Source organism: Aythya marila (genome assembly GCF_965140915.1).
Source record: "Aythya marila genome assembly, chromosome: 2".
NCBI lineage: Eukaryota > Metazoa > Chordata > Aves > Anseriformes > Anatidae > Aythya > Aythya marila.
Window position 1 is genome coordinate 12,628,795 of NC_139043.1, and position 27,986 is coordinate 12,656,780.

Consider the following 27,986-nt stretch of genomic DNA (forward strand, 5'->3'; position numbering starts at 1 on the left):
CTTCCCCAAAATACAAGAAATAATTTAGTCAATTGTGTGATTCACCAACAATTTAATTACCACAATGTTTTCTTTTAAAGAAGCTTCTTAGGCAGTTTTTTCTGTTTCTGATTTTTTTTTTTTTTTTTTTTTTTTTTAACTGAGCAATTATGATACATGTATGACTAGCATGGCTCAATCATTCCAAGCCTTGTATATCTGACACAACACGTCTTTCATAACACAAATCCTCTTTGATCTGCAATATTTTGGGTGGTGCTTAGCATAGTCTTGAATTTTCCTTCCCAATAAAACAATAAAAACATATTTTTAGTTTAAGAAGTGGGCTCCAGAGTTACATGGATCATGTTAAAGTGATGGAAAATATATTTCTAAGGTGTTAAAACATGTTTTTCAAGAATCAAAGTTTGAAGGGTAGATAACCTAGATAACCTAAAAATATGTATCATGTTAACAGTATTTGTTTGATGGTGGCACTGAACAGTGAGTTTAACAGCTGAAGCAGGAGAAAAACAAGCAAACAAACAAACAAAATACAAAACAGTGCCACATAATGAAAAAACTGAGCATGGATTACAAACTCTAGTATGTGTTATTTAAGAAAACGTGATTTTACAATGGAAGAAATAACTCTCTGGTGTAAAGACCAAACTGATACTTTTTCCATATATCCATTTATACAGTATCTTCTATAAAAAACTACCACTTGAAAGCTAGTAAAAGTTGATCAATATCTCTTGGTTTTGAAGTGATATAGCAATATTCTTATTAAAGATATTTCTTCTAGGAATTAACTTGCTATTGCAAGTTAATAATCTGATAAACAGATTATTAGCTTTTTGAAATAAGCTAATTTTTAATTAAGAACATTTATATTTAAGCAAATTTAGGGATTAGATTTGTGTTTTCCATTATACAGAGATTGATTTAAGTACCATCAAACGGTTGCTTGGTTTTACTGGGACTTTCATTAATGCTTTAGATTAGTATCAGAACTCTCAAGTGAATAGTCAGGTACAAGAAATTCAAAGCAACAGCCATTTGACATTAAAAAAAAAAAAAAAAGTTGTAGCTGATGTTCAGTAAATGACTTTCCTTCATGATGAATACAGTGACTTTATATTATTATCCCTCTCTGAAAATAAGATAACATCCTTTTATAGTTGACACTTGTTCCCACTCCCACTTCCTCAGCTGACTTTGGTCAGTTTAAATAGCTTACACTTAGTATAAGGGTTTTATTTGTCCCTGCGTAAAATGGGCATATTCACAAACCAGTGATACTACTCTTTATCTCTGTTAAAAGCTGATATTACAGTGACTCAGGACATTATCTATCTTCATAATGAAAATTATTTTGCTGGGAAGTAGCAGATTAATATTTTGATTACCTTTTCCATAATGTCTGTGTACGTCGGAGTTTTAAGTACATTCCTCTCCATGACTCTGTCAATTGCTACTCTCCACCTAGCAAAATCACTACCAGGTAGAGATGGAAAACACAAAAAATACATTAAAAAATCATATGAATATTTACTAGAAGACTTAACTATTCTGGATACAATCACATCCCCTTCTCAAATCTGTGTTAGTTTCCATTGCCCTCATCTCCCTTTCATCCTCAGCTATTCCTAACAGCAAGACCTTTCTTCAAATCTCTTGAAGATTTTCTTATACCTCTTGCCCCATGCTAGTTCCAGATTTATTTTCATTTACACCTTTTATTTCTAGCATAAAGGAAGACTTATGGACATCAACATAGTAGTACTTTGAAAGAGAAAAATGAAAAACAAACAAACAAAATATGGGAATCCAGCTGCTGTACTACATTTACACTGTTAGAATGATGCAATTGAAGGGTGAAAACAAATTGGAAAAAGATAGACTAAGAAGCACAAGGGTTTGTATGCACGATATAGGGAGGGAATACCACAGTATTAAAGAAATAAAGTAATCTGTTCTCTAACAGAAATCTCTGTCTCCCTCTTCCCAGAAATGACAAACCAATGATTTCTTTCTTTCTTTTTTTTTTTTTTTTTCATGCCAAACTGTGCATTGTGTCTATCCTGATTCATTTTTAAGTGCCGTAATTTCTAAATATCTTTCCACCCCATCCTCTGTTTTCTGCCTGTTTTTAATATTTTATAAACAATATTTTAATAATAATAAATTATTATTATTAAATAATAAATCAATGAATTTATGATCCATAAGTCTCATGGTAGCTGAGCAGAAGAGACAGCTTCTATAATCTCATTATAAAAACTTGAAGTGTGGGCTAAAATATTACTAGATGGCAGAGAATCCACATATGAAAGAAAGATCTAGCAGTAGAAAATTATTTCAATTGGACCTTCAGTTTTCATGTACTAAAAGCTGGAAATTTATTAAAAATGAATTATACTCTGCTACGCTACTTATGCAATAATCTTTTTGGAAAGGCTTTTTCTTCTTAATTTAACTTAATTTCCATGGAAGTTAAATGAAATACTGGATGCATCTATGATACTACATCCACAATATGAACAACTTTATAATTCAAAGGCACAACATTGTTTAACCATATTTGCACAGTAAGTTGAGGCAGGCAGCAACTGAAAGTATTTTTAAAGGATCCATCAGGACTTCTTAGGTAGTGACAGGATTTAAAGAAGCCTTGATCTAGATGGCCTGGGGAACACACAGTCTAACCACATTCTTCTCCTCTTGCCTACCTGCAACAGTCAGTATCAGGGAACAGTCAAAACCCACCTGTGCTGTCTTTATCCATGTAAACTGATTGTATTAATTGTTATAGTAAGAGGACAATTAGAGCACTTAATGTAGTGTGCAGCTTAACTGCTGAGATTTTACTCAGATATGCATTTTTTTCATGATCGGTTTGCATATCTCACAAAAGCCTATTCTCTCCGTGTCAGTAAGATTTATGTGCCTGTACCTAACTACATTGCAACTATACCCCACAGGGTTAAACGAGATTGTTTTCCCTAACAATCTTCAATATTCAAGCCAAGCCTTTTAAGATTATTGGCAACAGTAGTACCAGAATATATTTAAGTACATCAAGACAGCCTCGAGAACAAACAGTTCCACATCTTTTCCTCTCCTCCCACCTCTGTTATTAGACTTTACACAGACAAAATATAACTCTCTCCTGAGAGCTCTCCTAAAGAACAATGAGTAGCTATAATAAATGATGAAGTGAAATCACAGGCCCCTCCAGAAGGGAGTGGAAAATTACATCACTTACAAGGACTGAATTCTTTATGTACCATAAGGCTATTGGAGAAAAAAATGTTTTCAGAAAGTCATAACTCCACAGCATCAGGGGTATATCTGGAAGCAAAGGGGACAAGTCTCCTTCAAGACAAAGTGTGAATGCTTTAATTACAAAGAATAAAGCAAAATAAACCAATTCCAAAGATGGGCTAAGTATCTGCACCAAAGCAAACATAATCAATGCAAAACTTCCTCAGGCTATTGTTCAGATGACAAATTATCACTGGTCCATTATCTTGAAGTTGTTGCAATACTTTATATTAACCTAAGACCTTCCTATTGATTTTACAGGCTTTGTATCAAGCCCTGAATTTTAAAATGTTAACTTAGCTTTTGCAGAGCTACTCTTCAAGAAACTGATGCAACTCCAGTTCAAAACAGAGATGATCGAAGCAGGACTTTATGGGGCTTATATATTTCTACAATAAAAGTTTATCTTTGTTGCACTGCATGACTCAGAACTCTCCTCAGATATAATACAGTACATTCCCTATTGAATAGTTTCTGCAGCTACTTACACAGAAAAGATGTTCAGGGTATGCAAACTACTTGGAAACGTGTCTTTTCCATTGTTAAATTATACACTCATTTTAGCCTCTGAGAAGATTTGCAAATACGTGGTGCCCATTTAGTACGTGCAGATATCTCTTTGCAGGTACAATTTCTTGAAACATTTACCTATGAGTAATATTGACTGAAGTACTTAAATGACTGCGCTTCTGCCTGTGACTGTGTGAAAGTTGACAGGATGAGAACGTGTATTTTTAGAATGAGAATTAAGTCTAAGATGTGATGTAGATGTTGAATAAAAACAATAATTATTACAGCTATTAAGGTATAAAACTTGAGTCAGCATTTTGCTTCTGTTCCTGACTCTCTCCCTGACTTGCTTTATAATTTTGGGCGAGTAACTTGGTCCCCGATTCTGCAAATACTTTTACTCATGCTAAGTTCCAGACAGAACTGTTTATGGGATAACACATTAATATCTACTTAAATTAACAAAATCCGGGTCTTAAGCTGTTTCTGCTACAATCACAGGCATGTTACAGCGATGAACATAATCATACTGGTTTGGTCCAATGAGATATTATAATGAAGTGAGTTTAAGAGAGCACTGCTTTATCAGTGTGGAACAGAAGGAGGGCAGAAAGACAGGGGCTTCCTATGTAACTTCTGCCATCTGCTTGGCCTCCACTGCTCCCTCAGACTCAACACTTGTCTGCGAGCTGTGCACACTCACAGGCAACAACTCCACTTCCCTATGTGTGCCTGAGTGCCTGCAGTGCAGCAATAAATACCTCAGGAGGGATGGGGAGGGCAAAAAGAGGGACAAAGACCTGACAGAGCAGACACCGAGCAGGCCCTGGGACACGAGGCCAGTCAGAGGTGCTGCCGAAGGGAAGGGAAGGGAAGGGAAGGGAAGGGAAGGGAAGGGAAGGGAAGGGAAGGGAAGGGAAGGGAAGGGAAGGGAAGGGAAGGGAAAGGTTCTCCCGCCCCCACCTGCAGCCCCTCCTCCGCCTCAGCCCCCACCCCAGACCCCTCACGCCCCCACCCCTCCCGGCCCCGCCCCGCCGCCGTAACGGCCTCCGCTCGCTCCGGCACCTCGGCCTCCCATTGGCTTCCCGGCCCGCCCGTCAACCGCCCGTGGCGGCGGGGCGTTAGGGGCGTTACCGGGCCGCGCTGTCAGCCGGAGCCGGGGGAGGCAGCGCGGCGAGGCTGCGGTGTGCGCTGCGCCTCCTCTGGTCTCGCTCGCGCTCTCTTCGCCTCTTCCTCTCTCTCCCCGCCCTCTGGCACCCAACTACCCCTTACTATCCGTCTGCAAAGCCACACCAGCACCGCTTTATATTTTTATCCCATTTTTTTTATTATTATTTTATTTTAAATTTGTTTTCCGCGGGAGGCCGAGCGCTCGGCGGAGCCGGGCAGCAGGGCAGAGCCCCGAGGCCAGGGGCTCCCTCAGCGACCTCGCCCGGTCCCCCCCCGGCCGGCGCCATGGATCACCAGCCCAAGTTCTTCGAGAACCTCTCGGGCACCGGGAAAGCCATCGGCGTGCTCACCAGCGGCGGCGATGCCCAGGGTGAGCCCGGAGGGAGGATGAGGAGAGGGGGGGGAAGGCTGGGGGGGGGGGTGCGAGGAGGGGGGAATTCCCCCTCCCCGGGGGGCGGATGGAGGGACGGGGTGCTTGGGGGAGGCCCCGCTCCGGCTAGGGCACGGCGGGGGAGAGCGGCCTCGAGGGAGCCTGGAGGGGGTGTGGGGGTCCTGCGCCTCCTGTTGCTATCTCGTACTAAGATCATTTAAAAGATAACCTTTTTTTTTTCTTTTTTTTTTTTTTTTTTTTTTTCGCGGCCTGGCCGCAAACGGCCTCTCATCCTCCGTGCCTCCTTTCCTTTTCTCACCCTGGCTTCCTAACGCGTGGCCTCCCCTCAGCCTGCCCCGGGCGGGGAAGAGAGGGAGAGAAAGCAGCGCTGCGGCGTTAGCAACTCCTGCCGCCGAGACGGCTTCGCCCCCGGGGAAATAAATGGAGGGGGGGGGAAGGAAGGAGGTCGTGCTGCCTCACGGCGGGGGGAGGCTGCCCCGGCGACACGTTCGTGTGCCCGGCCGTGATGTAGGAAGCTCAGGCGGTGGCTTGCTCTCGGGAGGAGCGTGCTGGCAGCGTGCAGAGGGAGCCCGAGCCGCACGAGCAGGGGGAACAAAAGACGCGCGGGCATCAGGGGGAAAGAGAGAGGCTCGATCTCAACGTACTTTAGTCGTGAAGTAGTTTTTTTCCCGCACTTTCGTTTCCCCTTTTCTACCAGAAAACCTCACTTACGCTAACAGCTTGAAGTTTCAGTTAATTAAGGTTTCAGACCTCCAGCTTTTCGTGCTGCTTCACAGGACTCTCCACGCTTGCTGGGAGAGTTTTGTGATGATTGCTTTTAGCTCCTTTGCTTTATTTACTTTTTTTTTTTTTTTTTTTTACTTCCCCGGAGAGTGCCTCGGAAGTACTTTAACTTCGAGAAGAAACGTTACTTGCGTTTGTGGATTGAAGAGAGAGGAGGAAGAGAAAAGCCTCCCTCTCTTTCCTTTATACTTGGCAGCTCAGTGACCACTGCTTGCTGCGTTGCACATGGAAACGTGCAGGGACCGGTCTGCATCCATGGTGGAGCCTCTCCTGGCTCTCCCAACGGGCAAGTGGGTATGGGCAGAGCCGTGCCTGCTGCTCGCCCTCCTGGCAGCCCATCGCGTGGACCAGCGTCTGCCCGCTCCCCCCCTCCGGTGTGTACGTGATCCACTGCGAGTCGCTGCAGATTCCGCCTCCCTGCGTCATCTGGGCTGGGAGAAGCATCCTCCCGCCCTCCCTCTGCAGGAATAACGGGGAGTCCCCGGTCTTACCTGGGATCCTCAGGAATCTTTCTGATTGGGGTTGATCTAGTGCCAACCAGGAAGGAAAACAGTTCCAGAGAAAAAGCAAGCTGATGACCTTAAATGGCTTCTCTTTTCCTCTGCAGTCAGGTTACATTTGTTCAAGTTTTATCCGCTGTTTGCTCTCATTACTTCCACTGACAAGTGATTCTAGAAGGGACTGCGAATAAAGGCTTTTCTGCTGTAGTGGTCAGGTCACCCAAATCGCCATTTTAACTTCTAAGTGTGACAGGGCATTGCCTCAAGCAGCAGTAGCGTGTTCAGCAAGAGGCTGAACCCTGCTGCTCGCTTCCGCGTGTCTGGAGATTATATAATGCAGCGGCAGATGCATCTCCTTTTATAAAGTATTAATCTCCACTTGTCACTATGTGAATTAAGGCATTCTGCAAATCACAGAATGAGTGGATAGCATCTAGACATTATCTGGCAGATTGCAACTGCAGCATATTTCCATGGAAAGGTAAAGATGAACAACCTGTGAAAGCTGCTGTCTGAGGAGAGAGGTTGTCATAAAGACTAAACAAAGCAAGCTGGATGTCTTCCAAGACATCTTGTAGGCAGCTTTGTTGACCTAACTTAGAACAAGAAAAAAGCAATTTTAGGACTTGATCATTTGGACCAAATGACACGAGGCAGTTGAGGTTCATAAACCTTACTATCTTGAATGACAGAGATGTGTAAGATATACAACCTGTAGTCTGTTTGCATGCTGGGTTAGGCGTAGAGCAAGGGACAGAAAGAGTCATGCCCTGTCAAGGTCATTTGCTCTGTGTAGGGCAAATGTTCTAGAGAAACTGTGAAGGATACACAGAAGGAAATATGCTGCTATTGCTGCAGAACTTGTTGCAAATAAATTTTAAAGCAAAATTGTAGAGCAGGTAAAACTACAAACCGTGACATAGACAAAAAAGTGAAAATATAAAAAAGTTCCAGTCTGTGGTTTTCTTTCAAATGTCTTACGTAGATGTAGAAAAGGTCAGATTATCTGTAATGTAAACCAGCCTCAGCAGGAAATACAGTGGAAAGAATACCTGTTAAAGTTGCAATAAACACATATCTGCATCCCAATAGGTGCCTGGATTTAGACAGGTGGGCTGTAAATCTTATCCTAGAACAAAATATGCTTGATACTGTTTTAGAATACAAGTTACTGCCTTTACTGCTGTTGTGAATAATTTAGAAGTAGCATTATGTAAAACAAACAATCCTTCCTATTTATAGGATGTGTTAAAGTGTAAATCACTTTCCCACCTTTGTGGTACTTCCTTGTAAGTTGTTTTTTTTTTTTTTTTTTTTTGCCAGCTGTGAAATATTAAGCACTATATAATGTGTACATGCCATGCTGGGATTATTATGATTTAGTCACCACACTTCGTGAAGTATTGTTTTTGGTGGGGTTAAAGAATGTATTGCTGGTTTATTTTACATCAAAAAGGTGTAGTTTGTACACTAATGTGTGTGAGCATTAAACTTGGCAGTCCATCGCTTTAGCTAGCCAGCTAACTAGTAAACTAGAGTAAGTACTTTCTACCTTAATCACAATTACCTTGAGAGGCAAAATTCTGACAACTCTCAAAATTTAGGGGTTAATTCATTTCCTGGACTATTTACAAATGGTAGAGATTGAAGCTCAGAAAAATAGACTAAAAATTGGTTTTATTCATGCTTTCATCATTACTCAGTGGGATTTACCATGATCTGCTTCAGGTACGTGGTTGTATTTTATGGTAGTTGGCAATGACTACCACAGACGATTTGGGCAGCTGTAGGTCACTTTCATGTTTGTATAACCTCCAGTCAGGCTGCTTATTCCAGAACCATGATAGGTGTGTCTCAGCAGCAGGAGCAATATCGTCTGAAAGCATCTGACAGAAGGCAATTGCATGCTGTTGAAAAAGGATGAGCTTGTGGTTCCTTTGAGCTGTTCCCATTTACTTGCTCAGGATTATTGTCCTTAGAGGTGATCACGTTATTTCTGATACTAACTCAGGGATTTAGTGTTGTGGAAGATAGCAAGTGAGGGGACTAGAAATCTGGATTGCCTGGTAATATTCTAGAATATACTAGACCAAGGCTGCTGAAGTAAAGATTTGCATTTCTCTGTTTGATACATTACAGGCTTGCCAATGACATTTCAAGGCATATTTAATATAGTAGTGTAGATGTACTGTTCTTATCCTGGTCACTTCCTTTGGAAAAATGAATTTTGGCCACTGAACAAATAATAAAATATGCACTCTTTCATGACATCCAAAATGTACAATTTATTTATTAACACTTATGTAATATGAAGATAATCACGTGGAATAAAGGCATCTTTTCCAGCAAATATGATTGTGTGTGTAGAGACATCCATGTGCAAAACATGTGTCCACTTTTTAATATATATTAAAAAAAATAAGGCATGTGGTTACTAATGGATGACTGTAACTGTTTCAAGACATTTAATATTTTGGAGGAAGCTTATCTATTATTTGCAGAATCTGTGATTGAAAGTAGTCTCTTCAGATGTCCTTTAAATTGTGAAGAAGTAGATACATTTGCAGTCTAGATGTTATGTAAATATTTGTGTAGTACAGAGCTCTGATCTGATACAGTTTTTCTAAGCGCTTAAACTGTATAGTATTTCTCTTCAGGTAATTAGAATCATTAATGTGCAATAAAATGTTATGTAATTAACAAAACAATTTGAATTTTCTCCATTTAGCTTTAATGATTTGTTCAGTGTTTTGTATTTGACTACAGCTTCTTATCTTTCCATTTGACGATTATAGCCTCCTACTGTATTATAGGTATATCCATTTATGTCCTTGAATAAATTCTTTCTGTTTAACAGTGTTAAGACATTTCTGTAGTTCATGTGTTAAGGCATTAAATGTGCATTTAAGCCAATAACTAAAATTAAAATAGTTGAAACTTAAGGATTTCTTGATATGTGAGCAAGATGCATAGTTTTACATTTTCTTTTACATGGTTAGTGTTATAGTTACTTGTTTAAAGGCCTCTTTGAGCTGACTAGCGTGAAAAAAGATAGCTAAACACAAAACTGTGTTTCAATTTTACTCAAATTCCATTGTTGTAATTTTGCACATGCACGTGAAACAGTATGTAGGCACAAGAGAGAAATATTCTTCTGGGGGGAGTGTCTTTGAAATAATTTAAAGAGTTCTGCAGTACTGTTTGTAACTCTGCTATGAAAAATCAGCTTCTTCAAAGAGAACTGAATAGAGAATATCAAGAAGGACAGTAAATCATCCACTCTGAAATTAATTTTAGGCATTACATAAAGCCATCTAAGTCGTTGCAGGTAGCGTAATCTGTGCGGAGTCCAAAAGAACAAAATAAATCTTTTCTTCCTTCAAAGGCTTCTCTGCAAAAGTGTTTGCATTAAACCAAAAAAAAAATATTGGTTTTATCTGTAGCTTACTTTTAAAGCTGCTATTCTAATCCTACGTTCATCGGCACAGTGTTTATTATTCAGGACTAAATCCATGGCTAACTGGATAAATCTGTTTTTCAGTAATAAGCGTGTAATTACATTTCATAGATATTACAGTAATTCACAAACGCTATTGTAAGTCTCCACAGATAATGAAATAGAGCAGCGCTTTGTTAGACAAGTTATGCGGAGACTTTGTGAAATCCTTTGTATTTACATACTTGAATCACTGCAAGCAATGCAGTCTATTCAGATTTAGAAAGCCAACATAAAATCTAAAGCTTCAGTGTTTTACCTGTATTTTGCAGATACCGAATTATAGTGTGCTTTAGTCCTTCTGAAATGCCAGCCACTTCTTTAGGAGTTTGCCAATAGATGCCCAAATCCTCTTCCTATATAAAGAAATAAAGCCTGCATCGCCAAGCAATAATAATGCCTGTTACGTGAACTTACAAAGTTTTAGTGGTGGTACAGAGAAAATGGTTTTTGTCTGTAGTTCCTGCATTTTTCTTGAGCTTTTACTGTCTTTTTGGACAGGTAAATTATGAGTCTCACCAGTTTTTCATGTCAGACAGGGAAACTGGGAAGTATTCACTAAAAACGTATGCAACTGTATTAAGAATATATTCATGGTTAAAGAGTTAGTGGATTTGCCATTTTAAGAAATAAATGCTTAAATTTTCTGTTTTAGAAGAGTGAAAGGTAAGCCTAATCAACTAGGCTAATTTTTTGGTTTAAAAAAAAATTCTGGCAGATCTGGAGAATTTGGAATAGGAACAGAGGAATCCTTCTTTAAAGTACAATGATTAAGAGATTTATGCTAAAGATATAAAGATATGGTACAGGACCAATAAAGCAGAAACATAAGATAAAAGACAAGTTCGCGTCTTTAGTAGATTTGGATGTTTGTATTTAATGTCTTATTTTATTAAATACTCTTTTTGCTGACAAAACAATTCTGCCTCAGCTGGCTGGAATCACAGACACCTTTTTTTTATTTTACTTAGATACATGGAGAACAGAGACAGCTAATGAGTGAGACACCAGAGTCTTTGAAGCCAAACGTTTGTTAGATACCAAAGACGTGTTACTGTGTCCCCTCAGGAGCCAGACGGGAAAGGTGACATTTGAACCTCAAGAACAAATCTTATAAGGGCAGTTCTGAGTACTCCTCTCTGAGTGATAATGGACATCTTCCCTTCAGAAAATGAGCTTGCCAGCTCTCTTCTAAAACTGTGTGGTGATAGGGATAGTACAAAAAGTTGTCCTCATCTCTTAATCAAACAAACAGTTGTGCACAGAACGAGCTAAGTATGCGGTGGACTTTGATGAAAGGAGTAGCTTGTGCCTGTGTCTTCTTGGTTTGCAGAAAATGGCAGTGCTGTGAAGAACGGTTGATTTTATACAGTTAAAGGTCTTTGTCTCTGCTTTCCAGAGGAATTTGGAAGGGGGGGATGTTATTCTTTTATTTGTATTTTCTTTTTGAACTGCTTAATTGAGGAGATACCTTCACTCTGTGTAATAGATTAGTTTTAATCTGAAATTTAGCATGCTAACTTTCTTTTCAGTACAGTGTGTCAAAAGAAGTTCTCAGCTTTTCCTTGGCATTAGCCAGTTTTTCTTCCAGAGCTGTGCTTTTAGCTTTCTTGGCACCTGAGAACTTTTCCATGTTCTGCCACAAGACAGAGGGACAAAGAGACAATTCTTGCTTTTATTTCCTAATACAGATTTTGGGGGAAAGCGTGGTTACTTAAGATTTGAGTCTTAAGGTGAAGTGACATTATGCAAATTATATTATTATTCGTTAATTATACATCAACAAAGCTGTCTACATGATTTTGGCAAACTTTATTTATTTATTTATTTATTTTTTTAACATTAGCTAACTTCAGGAATTTTCTGGTATGTTCCTCATTAGTCAATCTCTGAGAATACCTCAGCCTCATTCTTTATTTAGGCAGGTAGGCATTTATAGCTCAGTATTTTTTTTTTTCTTTTCTCCCAGTAATGGTATTGTGGGGATAGGCCATTATGGCTTACTGTGTTGTGAGTTTACGTATTCTAGCTATCATGTTCTCAAATCTCCAGATTGGTGAGCACGTAACACCTACGTTAACAGCAGAGCTGACCTACTGCTTTGCTATTTTGATATTGAATGCAGCAGATTTGGAGAATTTGTCTTGTTTCTGGCATCCCTTTTCAGCTGATGTGCAGAGGCTAATCTTTCAGTGTAGCCTAACTGCAGCTTCTGTCCTCAGGCTTTGGATAATCTCATGCCTTTTTTAAGTGGTATAGAAGCAATTAGCATATTACTTTTGTGAACTTCTTGATTAATGAGAAAGGTAACATGAAACCTGAAGTGATGGATTATGATAGAAATTCATTTAACAAATGTAGGGGGACCAGTGGAACTTCCACTGTTTCTGAGGAGATCGTGTTTGATCATTACGCTTGCATGTAATACTTTATATTAGTATAGTTTGTCAGATATGTGAGCAGAGAGTTCCAGTGTGAATTTGCATTTCAGGGAAGCAAAGTGGCATATAGACACTTTTCTTTTATGTGAGATGTGTCCAAAAAACATTTCTTGTGTTAATTTCCAGCTATTTCTTTATTTCCTTTTTCCTTCAATGTCAGGAGCTTTGGCTGTGCTCCTGACAGAATACTCTATACTCACGTTGTTTGGAGAGCTCAGGAAAAAGAGCTGTTGTAGCATAATATCCCTTTTGAAGATGTTAAATTGGTTGAGTGTTCATTGTGAATTTCCTTTCTCTTTCTGGTTTAGTAGCTGTTAGCTTTACAATGCTGTTTTACAATAGACAGCAATTTAATCACAGACCAACATGCATACTGGCATATCATTATTATATTAAGGTAAATACTACTGCAACCTTCATATTTATAGACTGATTGCAATATCATTAAGCAAATTCCTGGTATAATAGATGCTGATCATTGTCTTCCTTTAGGAATGAATTAATTGTTGTTCTTATTTTTATTTATTTTCAAAAACGCTGAAAGTTTACACTATACACACAAAAAAAGGTAACCTGGAACAATGTGATTTTGCTTTTTCTTACCAGGTATGAATGCTGCTGTACGTGCAGTGGTACGCATGGGAATCTATGTGAAAGCCAAAGTCTATTTTGTTTATGAGGTTAGTGGTTTTTATTCATTCTGTATTTCTTTTGACTGTATTTGAGTAATTTTCTGACTGTGGAAACTTCATAGAGAGTGAGTAACAAAATAGGAAAAAAAATGCTGTAGATATCATTCCCTTTTAATCATATCAACTTTTTTTTGTGTGTGTGTAAAGCGCTTCTGACATGATATATGATAAAGTTAAGTCACTTGTAAATAAATGGAATAATCCATATAGCACCAGAAGCCTGAAAGCATTAAGAATACAGAGGTGGTTGACACTCAACAGTGAGATAGGTATTTGTGTACTTGTCAGATGTTTGTCCCCAATTATTATTATTGGATTTGGTCTCAATTATTGTGATGTATAAATAAACCTAGTTAAACTTCTAATTCTTATTTCCCCCCAGGGTATGATAAGAATGTGCCATTGTCACAATTTCACAAATAACACCATTTCTTTTTTTATGAGTTCTGCTAGGCTGGTTCCATCTTTCCTGGTTTAAAGATAGGATTTTTTTATTATTATTATTATTATTTTTTTTTTAAGAAACAAACAAAAAAGTAGCATATCCAGACATCAGAATTTTGTGGTTGAAGATTATGACTGCATGTGCATGAAGACTATTAACTTACATAAGAAACATAACAATCCTCTGAAATGAAACATGCAGAAGGCAAGTTTAATGTAAATGACAAAAGAATACTATCTGAGCATGTCTTATCGGAAGACTTAAATTCAGGTTAGACTTCAGCTTGAAAGACACCTTCAGTTATAAAATGTGCAAATTGCACAATACCGTAAATACTTTTTCAGCAAAAAGTCATTCTATTTACACTTGAATTCCTTTACAACTACTTAGAAGTATGGGGTGATTACAAATCATAAAAAACATTTGCTGTGGGGCAAAACTCAGTAGTCAGTACTCCTGTCAAAATTTTTTTTTGTTTTTTAAAGTTATTTAACAAAAGGAGTACTCGGATTCATAGAGGTGTTATGAAAGTACTTTATTTTCTGTTTTGTGCATGCAAAATATACAATTTAGTTTTAAAAGGCAGCTATTTATCCATCTTCTTTCTTGGTCTGCTTATTCCTACAGCTCATTTACTAAAGAGAGGTGAAGTGCATTGAAATGCAAATAAGTGGAGCACTGTGCTCCAGAATTCTTTTGTGCTACACTGCTACAGCAAGGAGCCCTGAATACTGTGTGTGTGCTAATTACATGACCAATCTCTAAAATTCTTTCAATGTTCAGCTGTTCTGCAGGATTGCTGAAATAGGTCAAATGTTTTTGAGAAAGTAAGGAGGTTTTTTGGCTGTTCTGAAAGACCAGATTTTTTTTTAATTATATGTAAATTGAGAATTATCATTGTTGTAATTTATCTTTGAGTTTGTTTGCTTTTTAATGGCTATTTTGTATCATGCAGTGTATCCAGTGATGAATTTCCATAGAAGTGCTGTTGTTTTTCTGAATTTGTCAAAATCCCAGTGAAAGTTATCGTGCTTCTCTATCAATTGCTAAAATTTGATAAGAGTGAAGTCACATAATTTTTGAATGAAAGTCATTTGTAGAAACCAAGTTATTGTTGGAGTTTTGCTTCTTGAATACCTACAGGCTTGGGGCTGTAACCACTTGGTTCAGTGCTTGACCACATTCAGTGAAGGACTTTCTTCTGATACTGTCTGAACTTCCCCTGACACAACTTTAAGCCATTCCCTTTCATCCTGTCACCAGAGAGAAGTGATCAACACCCCCCTTCCTCGTCCTCCCCAAGGAAGCTGTAGACAGCAGCAAAGTCACCCCTCAGACTCCTCTAAGTTGAACAAACCAAGTATCCTCAACTGTTCCTCATAAGTCATGCCCTCTAGTCTTTTCAACATCTTTGTTGCCCTACTTTGGCAATGTTTTCTTATTTGGAGCCAAAAATGGAGTTAAACGTCTCAGCCTTCTGAAGCCTACTTTGCTGCAGTTGTCTGCTCTTTTTTTCCATGTAACTATTGCTTTCCCTCATAAGAACTTCTGCACTGCAAAAATCACTGTCTTCTACAACTGTGTCCAAAGCTAGGTCAATATTCTACATAAAACAACAGCTCAATCTTTCTGTCCTTCTTTTAGAGGTAAGAGAGACTAACAAGATAAATAAGCAGAAAATGGCAGTGAAGTAAGACTTATCTAATTTTATAGAGTTTAAGTTGATCTTGGCAAGGCCCAAAGAAAGAAAACATTAGATATTGGAATTCTTATGCTGTTTGGACATACCTTAATTCCCAAAAGGAGGAGGAAAAACAGACAAACATGAAAATTAAAATTAATTGTAAAAAACAAAACAAAAAAAAAACAAAAAAAAAAAAACAGAAACAAAAAGAAAACAAAAACAAAACAAACAAACAAAAAAAACCAACAAAAACCACAACAAAACAAACAAAACTAAGACATGTATCTTATGTAATTGAAATGAGCACGTTTGAGAATTACGCTGTTCATTTGTGGAAATAATGTTTACAGTTCTTTTGTGGAAATAATGCTTACTCTACACAGTTGTTCTGGTTCTATATTTTATTCATGTTAGCATCTTTTAGCGCTTAATATTAGGATATAAACAGTTTGTAGCTACCATCATAGAAAACCATCACATTATTTCCCATATCTACACAACCTGAATTAAAATTTTAATACCCATGGACTTATTCATGCTGTGAAAATGTAGTAAGTATAGGAAGTATGTGTAAAAGTACCAGGCTGCGCTAGGAAGCTGTTTTATTTTTATTTATTTTTACTAATCAGAAATGTGTTTTTTCATATAGAAGTGTTAGCTGTCATATATGGCTATCAATTTGAGAAACTGAGATCCTAAATATTTGTATAAATAACTTCCCTTTTTTCCTCAATTGAAGCAGGCCACATAGTTCCCAGTGGCTGTTTGCTCTTACCGCTAAGCTGTGGAACCCTTAGGTTCTTTGCCTTGCTTAAGAGACCTTTTCTTAAGAGGCATTCCAAGAGCATTGGAAACTCAGTGGTAAAGCTGTCATGGATTTCTGTGTGGAAATCTTCATGTCTTTTATGTGGTGTTTTGTGCACCCAGTGATATTTTTATAAGCAATAACCAGAAAAACTGAGTAATTAAGCGTATATTTTGGGCTTCAACAGTTATTTAACATGAATCATATCAGAAGATAACTTGTTCTTTCCCTATAGCTTTTTTTGTGGACTTAAGATCAGAAGCAAGGTTTGCTGTCCCTGCTGCTCTCTTCTAGAGTTACGCTATATTCACATGTGCCCTGCAAACGTGTGACCCACAGATTTCCTCTAGTTTGTCTTTAAACTATCAGATGTTAGAAGAAGGAAGCATGACAAGGGGTTGACCTTTGAATATGTATTGTTGTATTTTTTACAGTTTGTTTTTGTTTTGTTTTTTTTTTTTTTCCATGTTTGCCTTATAGCTCGAGTATGTTAGTACCAAAGCTGCTATTTTAGAAACTGTAAACATTTTTTGGGGGGGTAAATTGGCAAATTGCCACCATATTTTTATTAAGGTCTATATGCATGCCAGGCAGAGATTACCAGTAATCAGACAATTATGACAGTGTTAAATCTAACAGGTTTAGTTTGCAATATTTGATAAAATATTTAATCTTGAATTACACTTTTAAAATGAATTGCTCTGTCCCCAAGGTTAACATCAGCGTTTAAGTAGGTAAAATGATAAATGGAAATCATTTTTATTATTAATACTTAAATTCTACTTGATCCTTTTTTTTTCCTCTGTAGCTTTTATAGAAAGATTTTTTTTTTTTTTTTTTTTTAAGTTCTATGTTTTTTGTACCTGTTAGTGGCAGGGAAGAACAGAGCTGAAATTGTAGTTACGTTGTTCCGAGCTAGCTTACATGCACCATTTGGCATGCAGAACTGAGTTAGTAAAAGCTAATGTAAACAAAGCTAATATGCATCTAGCCTGTTCCAAAAGCTACCTTTCAGTTAGAGGAATTATTAATTGTTATTGCTTGTCAACACAGAGAAGCTCATGGTCACGCAGTTACAGAATGGTTGGTTGAGGCTGGACCTGGCTCTACATGGCCCTGCTTGAGCAGGTTGGACAAAATGACCTCCAGAGGCCCCTTCCAAACTCAACCATCCTGTGAGTCAGTCAGCTCATTTTAGCCTTGCTGTAAAGTGTTTCAAATCACAGAGCCAACTTCAAGTAGTAGTTTATTCCTTTGCTCTTTCTATGCTTTAGATCTGTTAATAAAATATGAATTAGCAATTTTCATCTGTGAGTCTCATGATATGCCTTTAATACTTAGAATACTTTATTGGATCCAGTTTGTTTATTTTTCCTTTCAGGTAGAAAGGGGAAGTGAATGATTTGAGCAAAGTCGTGGACTGTATGCATTTTTGTCAGCTTGTAGTGCAGCTTGCTATATATAGTCTCTTACAAGCAGAGTTAGGGTATAGCATCATGCTATTTGTTCAGGATTTATAGGCTATGTATTTCAGTGTTGTTGTAGCCAATAGGAATGTGGATAGGAGAAGCTTTCTATCCATTATTTATCGATATGAGTAACACTCTGGTTTCTTTTTTTTATTTGTTTTTCTTTTAACAATTCTCTGATAATTGAACTCTGCAATTTGTTTATCAGGCTCAGTTGGATATAATGGAATGTTTCTGTCTGAGGGTCTGCGCTTTTTCAGAAATAAAGTTGTAGATAAATTAAATAGATTAAGGATTTATTATTTCCCAGCTTGATCTTTAATTTTGAAAGAATTATGCAAATAATATCTGAGCCTTAAGATGTCTTATTTTGTATGTGTGTATGTTACATATTAAAGGTATCTAGAGAGTATACAAAATAATGAAAAGATCTGTTAAGGACAGAAATTAGGGACAGATTATCTTCTACCTAACTGTTTCTTTACTATTACTTGATTATCTTACATGTAACTCATACTTTTGCTGAGTCGAGGTTTTCTTTATATTCACGTTCTAGCATGTGACTCAAATTTTATAGAATATTCCTATCATATCATATTATATTGTATTCCAACATCACCTTCTTAAGCCAGCGCAAGCTTGTAACATGTAAATGAACTTTCTTAATGGCTAAAACCTTTGCTTCCTCTGGATCATCCCAAATTAAGTGTTTCCAGTTTTGCTGTCTTACAAGCTTTCTATTGCAGCTTCCAATTGACTTATTACAGAGAACCCTAAAAATAAATATGTACTGCCTTGCAGTAACTGGATATGGAAGAATGGTTAATTAGTTCCTTTTATACACATTTCTTTTAAAATTGGTGTATTGTTTCCCTTTGAATTTAGAGAAATGTCAAAAAAACGAATAGTAACTCCAGTTTTAGTCTTCTCTCTATATCAATTAGTTTTTTGCAGGTTCAAAATTTGCTGTATTTTCTTTTTCTCATTAGTGTTTACAATATCACCTAATGGAAAACAGTCTGTAACTATCATCTTTCTGCTAATATTTATACAGGGAGTTAATAAAACCAAGCAAAACAATTTTCTGTAGCTGCTAACTACATCATTTTCTTTCTTTCAGCTCAGTGTAGTTCTTTCTGTATTAGAATATGCACTGGTTTTTGAAGACAATTTGAGTTAAGGCATATAAGATTGAATAACCTGATTTCTTCTTCCTGTATGAAAACTTTTTGCTTGTTGCTGTTTATTTTGCTTTGCTTATCCATACCTTGGGGGAAAAGCATACAAAATGTTACAGAGGTAGATTTTTTCTGATTGAACATTATTTCATTTGAATTAAGTATCTTTTAATTCAATGTTTCTCATTACTTAGAGTTGCATTTAATGTGAATATTACTATATGGTGAATACAGTGGAAATGCTACAGCTTTTCAAATCAGCCTTCTTGAAATACTTTTTTTTTTTTTTTTTTTTTTTTTAGGGTTACCAAGGAATGGTTGACGGAGGTGATAATATTGTTGAAGTTTCATGGGAAAGCGTTTCGAGTATCCTGCAAGTAGTAAGTGTTAGGGTATAAGGGTGGGAACACAAAGCATCTCTCTGAACAACAAACCAAAATCTTACATCCAGGCTTACAACTGCAGTTATGGAATTTTATTTCTGTGATGACTGAAGTGATCACATACCACTTCTAGCAGAGCCTAATTTCTGTGATACAGTTGCTTGACATTTTCTAAAGATGATCTCTGTGGGATCTCATTTTTGGTGCACAAAAATAATCTCGAAAACCTTTGTTCTAGATTTTCAATATCACATGTCATTAGCTTCCTGAAGATATATTGGCAAAGATGTTATAGGGCCTAAATAAGGAATAACTGTATTTTGTAAGGCAAGTGCTTTCTTACAAAACCCTGTTGGCTTCCTGTCTAAGTGAATTTAGAATTATAGTAATGGATGTAATTACAGTTCTCTAGAGCTCAGATAATACCAGTGATTTTGTGCATTTGTATTACAATGTCCTGCAAGGTGGCCATTTGGATCTCCTTATGCTTTTCCTCGACATGGTAATACTGTTCTTCCAGAGCAGATGCGATGTTTGGCAAAGAGGCCTTGCTGCTTGCTAGGCTTTCTGAAAACTCCTTTCAGGTGAACTGTTTCTTTGAGATTATCTGTAATTCAAATATAATAAGCATAATTTGGTTAGCATAGAAAAATACAGTTTTTTTATCTTGTAGCATCTATAACCAAGAGAAAATTGAGGTGTTATGGCCAAGGACAGAGAAGGAGTCAAATTTTTGAGTGTTACCTTTTTATTTCTGTTGTATGTATTGACTCCCGTGAACATAATTTCCAACAAATTCGATAATTGTTTTCATTACTTTTTACTCACTATAGAATTAAAGGTGGAGGTTATGCTACAAAATAACCATTCATCATTAATACATCTTAAAAATACAATAATATATTAGGTTATAAATTAAAACCATTATATTTCCTTTTTCTAGGGAGGTACGGTTATTGGTAGTGCACGGTGCAAATCCTTCCGTACTCGGGAGGGCCGCCTGCAGGCAGCCTACAACTTGGTTCAGAGAGGAATCACTAATCTGTGTGTGATCGGTGGAGATGGTAGTTTAACTGGTGCCAATCTGTTCCGTGAAGAATGGAGTGGACTTCTAGAAGAACTAGCGCAGAAAGGTAAGTTTGGGTTTAGACCCTCTAGACTTTTAGTTCAATCTCCAGAGTGGTTATATACCTTAACTATATGTTTACGAACTATATTCGGAGGATATTTATTAACTTTAAAAATCAAATACATGCATTCTGGGAAATTATGCATCTCTTCATAAAGTATTAGTTCTTGATTTCTGTACATCCTTTCCTATATACCATAAATGTTCAAAAAGACCCCCATAAAATACTGGGCATCTGTCAGTGTGGCTTTTTTCCCATTATGAACAGATTTCAGTGTCTAAACTTTGAGCCTTCTGCTTGAAAGGCCCCTTCACTCAAATGTAAACTGAGATGGCATTTTTTTCCTACAATAAGCAAAATTTTCCTACAATATTTGGTTGTTAATAATTTATTATTACTTTCCTGCCTAGTTGTTTAAGATCAGAACATTATAAAAATGCATCCAGCCCAGTATTCATTTGATGGCATCTAAGAGAATGTTTAAGAAAAAGAACGGAGCAAGCCTACACAAGGCCATGTTGATGCTCTGTGTTACTCAGAATATATAAGTACTCACATATGTTTCATCCCTTTCTGTCTTCAAGACTTCCTGAACCAGATGCTGTTAGCAGTCCTTAATGAATTTCTCCTGTATGAATGTATACAGTCTCCTTGAACAGATACAGATTTTTGTGGAAAACACTGTAGCAAGCAGTTCTACAGCTTCAACAAATTATGAAGATTGTGAAGAATCTTTTCCTCCTGATTATTTTGATCCTATTAGTTTCTAGTTTTATTTGTTGTCCTCCGACTTTTCTGTTAGAACAAACAGTGAATGATCAATCCTGATTTCTTTCTGTGTGCCACTTATGATTTTACAGCTGTTGTATTTTTTCCTTCATCATCTCTTTTCTAGATGGAGGAGTCCTAGTTTGCTTAGTAGTTCCTTATATGTATAAGTTCTGTACCTATGATCATCTTTGTTGCCCTTCTCTGAACCTTTTCCAGTTCTACCATATCCTTTTTGAGGTGGGGAGGACCCGAACTGCACGCAGTATTCAAGATGAGGGCAAACCATGGATCTGCACAGTAGTATAATGATCTTTGTTTTGTTCTCTGATATTTTCCTAATATTTTCCTAATATTTTCATTTTATTTTTGACTGCTACTGGGCACTGAAGCTGATTCATTAATGAAAACAGCATTATCATATAATTATGTAGAAAATAGTATTTTCATGTTAGGATATGTTTTCATGTGGGTTAGTTTATATTTCTCTACAGTGAATTCCATCTGATACTTTATTGCTGCTCATCGTGTCTTGGTAGTCTTCTTTTTATTCACAGACATTTCCACACATTTAGAACCCAAGTAATTCAGTATGAACAATAAACTTTGGCACCTTACTGTTCATTTCCTGTTCTAGGTTATCGCTGAATATGTTAAACAGTCCAGATCCCTTTAAAACTACTTTGGTTACCTTCCTGAGATATAAAAATCTGCATTTACTACAGCCCTGTTCTGTATTTTTCACTCTCTCGTTTCGTATCATTTACTCCATGCAAAAGCCTTCTCTCTTATGCTGTGGATGCTTAGTTCCCTCAAAATCCTTTGGGGATTGAAAATCCTTGTCAATTTTTGGAAATCTAAGTAGAATATATCAACCAGATATCCCTTGCATTATTATTATGTCACTTTAGGAACACTAGAAATGGTTTGTAAAGCATTATATATATGTTCACAGAAAACACTGACTCTTCTTCAGAATGCTGTAATTATCTGTACAAACATTAGTTATTTTTTCCGTATGGTTTATAATATTTTCTTTAATATAGTCATTAAACAGTTATATAGTTCTTGAATCTTGCATGAAAAATTTGGTGTTATTTGCTACAGTTTAGTTGCCACAGCTACTAAAGTAGTTGTAAGCACTTAAACAGCTGACATTTCATCCTTGAGATCCTTTAGAACTGTTGTGTGACTCAGCATTTTCACTGATGTCTTTGGAGACATATATGAAAACTTAAGAGTAGGAGCTGTCCTATTCTATTTACTTATTAATCATGAAATTAGAGCCTTTCAGTGATGCAGAAGAGAAGTCTTCAGAAGCTTAAATGTGGGGTTTGATTACTTGTGTATGCCCCCTGACATCCAGTTTGCATCTTTTTGCTTGTACATTGTGTGTCACACACTGAGCCTACAATTTGGATGCTATTGTGTCCCAACCACCAATTTTATGGTTGGTTACAAAACATGATAATCTGTTGACGCTTTGAAATGGACTGAAAAGCTCTTGTTTCCTTCCGTAGTGTAAGGAGTTCTGTGCAGGATTCTTTTGTTTGGTTGTTTGATTGGCCTTTCTTTGTACTTCTGACTAACCCTGCTACCTAAAATATCTAAACATTATTTAACGTTTGGATATGTTTAATTTACAAAAATAGAGCACGCAAGAAATATTTCTAGTATGCATTTTTTTGAAGTTTAAACTTACACGTCTTTCTCTGGATATTTCTTTACAGGAAAGATTGATGAAGAGGCTGTTAAGAAATATGCTTATCTTAACATTGTGGGAATGGTTGGATCCATAGATAATGACTTCTGTGGCACTGATATGACCATAGGTACTGATTCAGCCTTGCACAGAATCATCGAAGTCGTGGATGCCATCATGACCACTGCTCAAAGGTAATTGTGCATGTTATAGAAGACTCTAACAAACATAGTTGTTTCATGTCTTATTTCCTATTGTCATGCAGTAATGGAGGATATATGTTCATCTTAAATAGAAGTTAGGTAATTGACTCACACGTTATTTCTTGAGTGTGAATATAAGCTATTTTTAACCACATCTTTCATGTGTCTTGATTTTTTTTTTTTTTTTTAATTTGCAACTGCTTTTCTTTCATTCCTGTCATGGCGGAATTTCAAACATCTGATTGTAGAGATCTAGGGGCACAGCTTTTATCAGCTTTAGGGGCAGGCTTCATTTTTCTAATACATTTTTAGTCTTTCCTAGACATGCTATTCTAGAGAAGATTCAGACACGCATTGAATAGTACAAAATAACATCTTCATGTAAGCTTTCCACAGGTAAAGTGGTAGTAATTAAATGATAGTTTTATGAAGTTCAACAACAACTACAAAACCTACAGCAGTATCATTACAATTCATAACTATGAGTTTTTATCATTTACATTGCTAGTGAGTGTTCATCTCTTCTCTTGTAAATGCTTTTATAAATCTTAAAATGAAATAGGAGTGAAAATGAATTAAATTGTAGAAGATACGTAGTTTAATATGGCCTTTTATTTTGCTAATGAAGGCTGTGGTCATGTTACCAAACACAGCATATTTCCCAATACCAGCTGCTGATTTCAAGAACTTGGATGGGATTTTTGAGCTGCAGTTAATTTGTTTTCTCATCTTTACAGCCATCAGAGGACGTTTGTTCTGGAGGTTATGGGGAGACACTGTGGGTATGTATTATATTCAGTAGTTTTTGTTTCATACAAATATAATTATGAAATACCAAGAAATCTGAACCATAAATAACTAAGTATTTGTTATATTTATTAGGTATTTAGCTCTTGTCAGTGCCTTAGCTTGTGGTGCAGATTGGGTATTTATTCCTGAATACCCACCAGAAGAAGGATGGGAGGATTCAATGTGTGTTAAGCTTTCAGAGGTAATAAATTACTCTGTTTTGGATTTCCTGACTTCTTGTAGATCCTTTTTTGAAAGCAGTGATTTAGCAATGCAATCAGACTTCTTAGCACCTTTCCTTGTTAATTTGGTAAGATGTTTTGGTTCATCAATTAAAATACCCGTATGAAAATAAAATGTATGAGAACTCTGAAGTGATTGAGTATAAACTGCATGGAGAGGGAATATTTTTTTAATGCAAAACAATTTCTTTTGAAATTGCGTGGTGATTTTCTATATAACTATATGAATATGCTTTTTTTACTATAGAATCGTGCACGAAAGAAAAGGCTGAATATTATTATTGTAGCTGAAGGAGCTATTGATTGCCACAACAAACCTATAACATCAGAGAAGGTTAAGGATGTAAGTGTCGATACATTTATGATGCAGTTTCTATTTTGTCCATACCAGAGATCTTTTTACTAACACTAACATTTCTGTTAAGTAAGTCTGTTCAAAAGTAGATTCTAACACACTTTGCTGGTTGTATTTTAAATTTGTGCTTTATTTATCCAAGTGCACTTAAAGAGAAATTGTTTCAGTTGCTGTTAATTAGGACCTTTTTTAGTCACAATATAAGACAACAGTCTGAAACACTTACTTCATTGGTACCTTCATTGATACAAAGTCTGAAATCTGCTTAAATCAGTAATTACAGGTATATTATATATTGTTTCTTGTAAAACTTAAATCCTGATATGTCCCACTTATTGTGAAATAATTATGTTTACTTTGGACAGTCTTGTCTTTTTTTTTAAATGGATCTTTGTCAATAATTTTTATTGTTCTCTAAGATTTAAAAAACAAAAACAAAACAAAACAAAACAAAAAAAAAACCAAAAAAAACCTTTTGAGCTGAAATCACTGATTATTTGCAAAGTGTCCTTTTGGAAAAGAATTTCAAAACCACTCATTGGCAGAGATACATAAACTAGTTATGCTAATAAAACTACATATAATAAAAACACATTTTGAAATTTTTTGCAGCTTGTGGTTCAGCGGCTTGGATTTGACACTCGTGTGACTATCTTGGGTCATGTGCAAAGAGGAGGAACCCCTTCAGCCTTTGACAGAATTCTGGTGAGTTACTTAAAATAACTTTTCATGGCATCACTTGGTACAAATGCACAGTTCATCATTTGTGGTAGTTTCACACTGATGACTGGCTGAACTCCACCTTGCATAGAGATATCGGATTATTTACTGGAGAGAGGGAGATCTCAATTGTCTGTCAAATTCAGAATAGTGAAGCACTTTACATAAAATAATCTGTAGTAGGGTTAAAAAGCAAAGCTGCAAGAACAATCTGTTAAAGTTTCACCTGAAAAATAAGAATTAATTTCAGGTTGATTTTCAGAGAAATCTTGACCATTTCTGTGAGTGCAGGCTTTTAGGTTTTAAACACTTGCTTGAACACTTGAATGTTTTATTTTTTCAGGCAAGCCGTATGGGTGTAGAAGCTGTGCTTGCCCTTTTAGAAGGCACTCCAGATACTCCTGCCTGCGTTGTGTCGCTGTCTGGAAACCAGGCTGTCCGTCTGCCTTTGATGGAGTGTGTGCAGATGGTGAGTTTCTGGCAAAAAGCCAGTTCATCGTTATTCATTAACTACAACGGACCACTGTGTACTATAATCAGTGGTCTGTCGTTAAAATGCTGATGGGAATGTGTACAACACTTACCCGGATCTGGGAAAAATGAGCTTCGTGTGTGTTCTCTGGTACTAAGTGATAACTGTGAACCACCAATAAATAATATATAAATAAATATATATTCATTAATGCAATGGAAGCATCTGAAGAATGCTTGCATCCATTTGCACGTTGTATACAACACTCTGGTTTCTCCACCAAAACTGTTCAGTGTTACTTTAGCTTAAAATAAAAAGGGAAAATGCAAAATAGATATGCTGATTTTCCAGGGAGACTTGAGGTGTCAATTTCTACTTTGTTCTTCTCCTGTGTACTATAAATTATGCTGTGATAAAATGTAGGTCATAAAATGAAAAATCGGTATTTCATTTTTCACTTTGGAAAGTTATTTCATAGTGCCTGTTTAGAGAAATATATTGATAATCAATCTTCTGGGTTGTTTTTTTAAACTTACTGAATAATCAACTTGTTCTTTCAAGACTCAAGAAGTACAGAAAGCCATGGATGAAGGAAGATTTGTTGAGGCTGTGAGGCTTCGTGGAAGGTATGACAAATAACACATTAATTTATTTGCTCTAGAAGGGCTGAATTGCTTTGCTGTTCTGCTGGCACTTTACATTTAAATCAGTTTATAAATGTTTTTGTGTATTTAGAATAATATAGTAGAGAAGATGGAAGAAGAGTTGCTTAAAAAGAATAATAGAAACATTTATCTGTGTAAAACAAACACAAAAAAACCCGCCACACAAAACAAAGAAAACTAGTTTGGTACCGTGTGAGACTCTAGTGACTGATGTTAGGATAACTAGCCACAGAGAAAAGAGCTGCTGTCATGTATGAACTGGCTGGTAGCAACCACATGTTTGTTTATTCAAGATTTTGAAACCAATCCTGTGTAAGATGAATTTATTTGTAAACAGCCATTAGTTTTCCAACAGTAATGTTGGGGAAAGACCTTCTGCACCCGTATGTGTCAAAAGGGCACGTTCTGTTTCAAGTTGCTTAATAGTAAAGTGTTTTATCACCCATCTAATAAAACTCTCTTGCCTTACATATGGTTATTTTATGTTTTCATGTTATCTTACAAAGTGTGTAACACAGTGTTTTTCTGTGTTCCCTCATTTTCAATTATTACCATGTTTTGCATTTGTAATAACTTTAGTCCTAACATTGGATAGCTGTTTTTAAGTTACTTTGATTTGCTAGAGTGAGGATTGATTATTCATACTTATAATTAAAACAATATTTTTCAATTAAGTGTTTAGAAAGTACAGAAAGTGTTCATTCTTAGAAATCTGTTTTACTCAGTAATATTGTATTACGTGTACAAAGCAATGTGATTGCTACTAGTTGCACAAAAAAAACACTTTTCAAATCTAGTACTGTAGCTGAAGTTGCTGCATTGTCAAATTCAGTGCCTTGAATGCCTTCAGTATTTAAGGCATGTTTCCTCTAGAATCTTCTATTTATTTTTTCATTATCTATATACAGTTATTTCAAATAAGTGCTGTGTCTTGAGATTAGCAGTGGAATTTGAAATTCTTACCCTAATACAGAATGCATGCTTTATTTTTGTTTGTTTGAGATAGACAAGCCTTGCATATTCATATTATGAACTGGCAGGTATGCTCTTGAAAATGGGGCTATATTTTATTTTATTTTATTTTTTTGCTGTAGTGTTGCTTCGCATTCAACCAAGGTCTAGGCTAAACAAAATGTGGAGGAAAAAAAAAAAAAGGAAACCTTTTTCCAAAAGATTATTACTATTTTTTTTGTTAGAAGACCTATGACCCGCCCAATACACTTTGCGATAACAAAGTTTAATGGGAACTATGTTGTCTCGCTTTGTAAAGGCTTTTTGTGAAGCCAGAACACTGATATTAAAACTTTCTTACTTGGGAGTTGACTTAGTTTTAACATTTGTAAGATCTTGCATATTATCTTTAAAAACATGTTCTGTTAACTTCTTATTCTTTCTATCAGCTTATGAAAAAGTTTACTCTTTAAAGTAAGTGTGTTCAAAAAAACTACTGTGTTACTGGATTTGTTTATTTTATTTATTCTTTAGGAGCTTTGAAAACAACCTTAACACCTACAAATTATTGTCACACAAAAAACCAGATGCTGAGCTTCCAAAGGTGAGAGTTCTTTTATGAGTGTGTAATGTGTGTCTGCCCCTAGGGTATATTAACAAATCAACTTTTTCTTCGTCACCCCCTTAAAAATTGTCTTCAATTCTATATCGTATGTTATTTTATAAAATTAGT

At 36.5% G+C, this 27,986-nt stretch overlaps 1 protein-coding gene across 3 annotated transcripts in view; it reads left to right on the forward strand.

Moving 5' to 3' along the window:
- Positions 1-4,943: 4,943 nt before the first annotated feature.
- The window catches only part of PFKP (phosphofructokinase, platelet), a 44,714-nt gene continuing 21,671 nt past the window's right edge, over positions 4,944-27,986 (forward strand). The window contains exons 1-12 of one of the 3 annotated variants that reach the window (XM_082754870.1): positions 4,944-5,359; positions 13,207-13,280; positions 19,176-19,253; positions 20,200-20,389; positions 22,885-23,050; positions 23,797-23,841; positions 23,942-24,050; positions 24,338-24,433; positions 25,058-25,150; positions 25,509-25,634; positions 26,199-26,263; positions 27,788-27,857. In XM_082754870.1, coding sequence (XP_082610996.1) covers positions 5,275-5,359; positions 13,207-13,280; positions 19,176-19,253; positions 20,200-20,389; positions 22,885-23,050; positions 23,797-23,841; positions 23,942-24,050; positions 24,338-24,433; positions 25,058-25,150; positions 25,509-25,634; positions 26,199-26,263; positions 27,788-27,857 — 1,197 coding nt within the window. In that variant the 5' untranslated portion in view covers positions 4,944-5,274. The remainder of the gene's footprint in view (positions 5,360-13,206; positions 13,281-19,175; positions 19,254-20,199; positions 20,390-22,884; positions 23,051-23,796; positions 23,842-23,941; positions 24,051-24,337; positions 24,434-25,057; positions 25,151-25,508; positions 25,635-26,198; positions 26,264-27,787; positions 27,858-27,986) is intronic. The other 2 variants (XM_082754871.1, XM_082754869.1) reach the window with 2 other exon arrangements.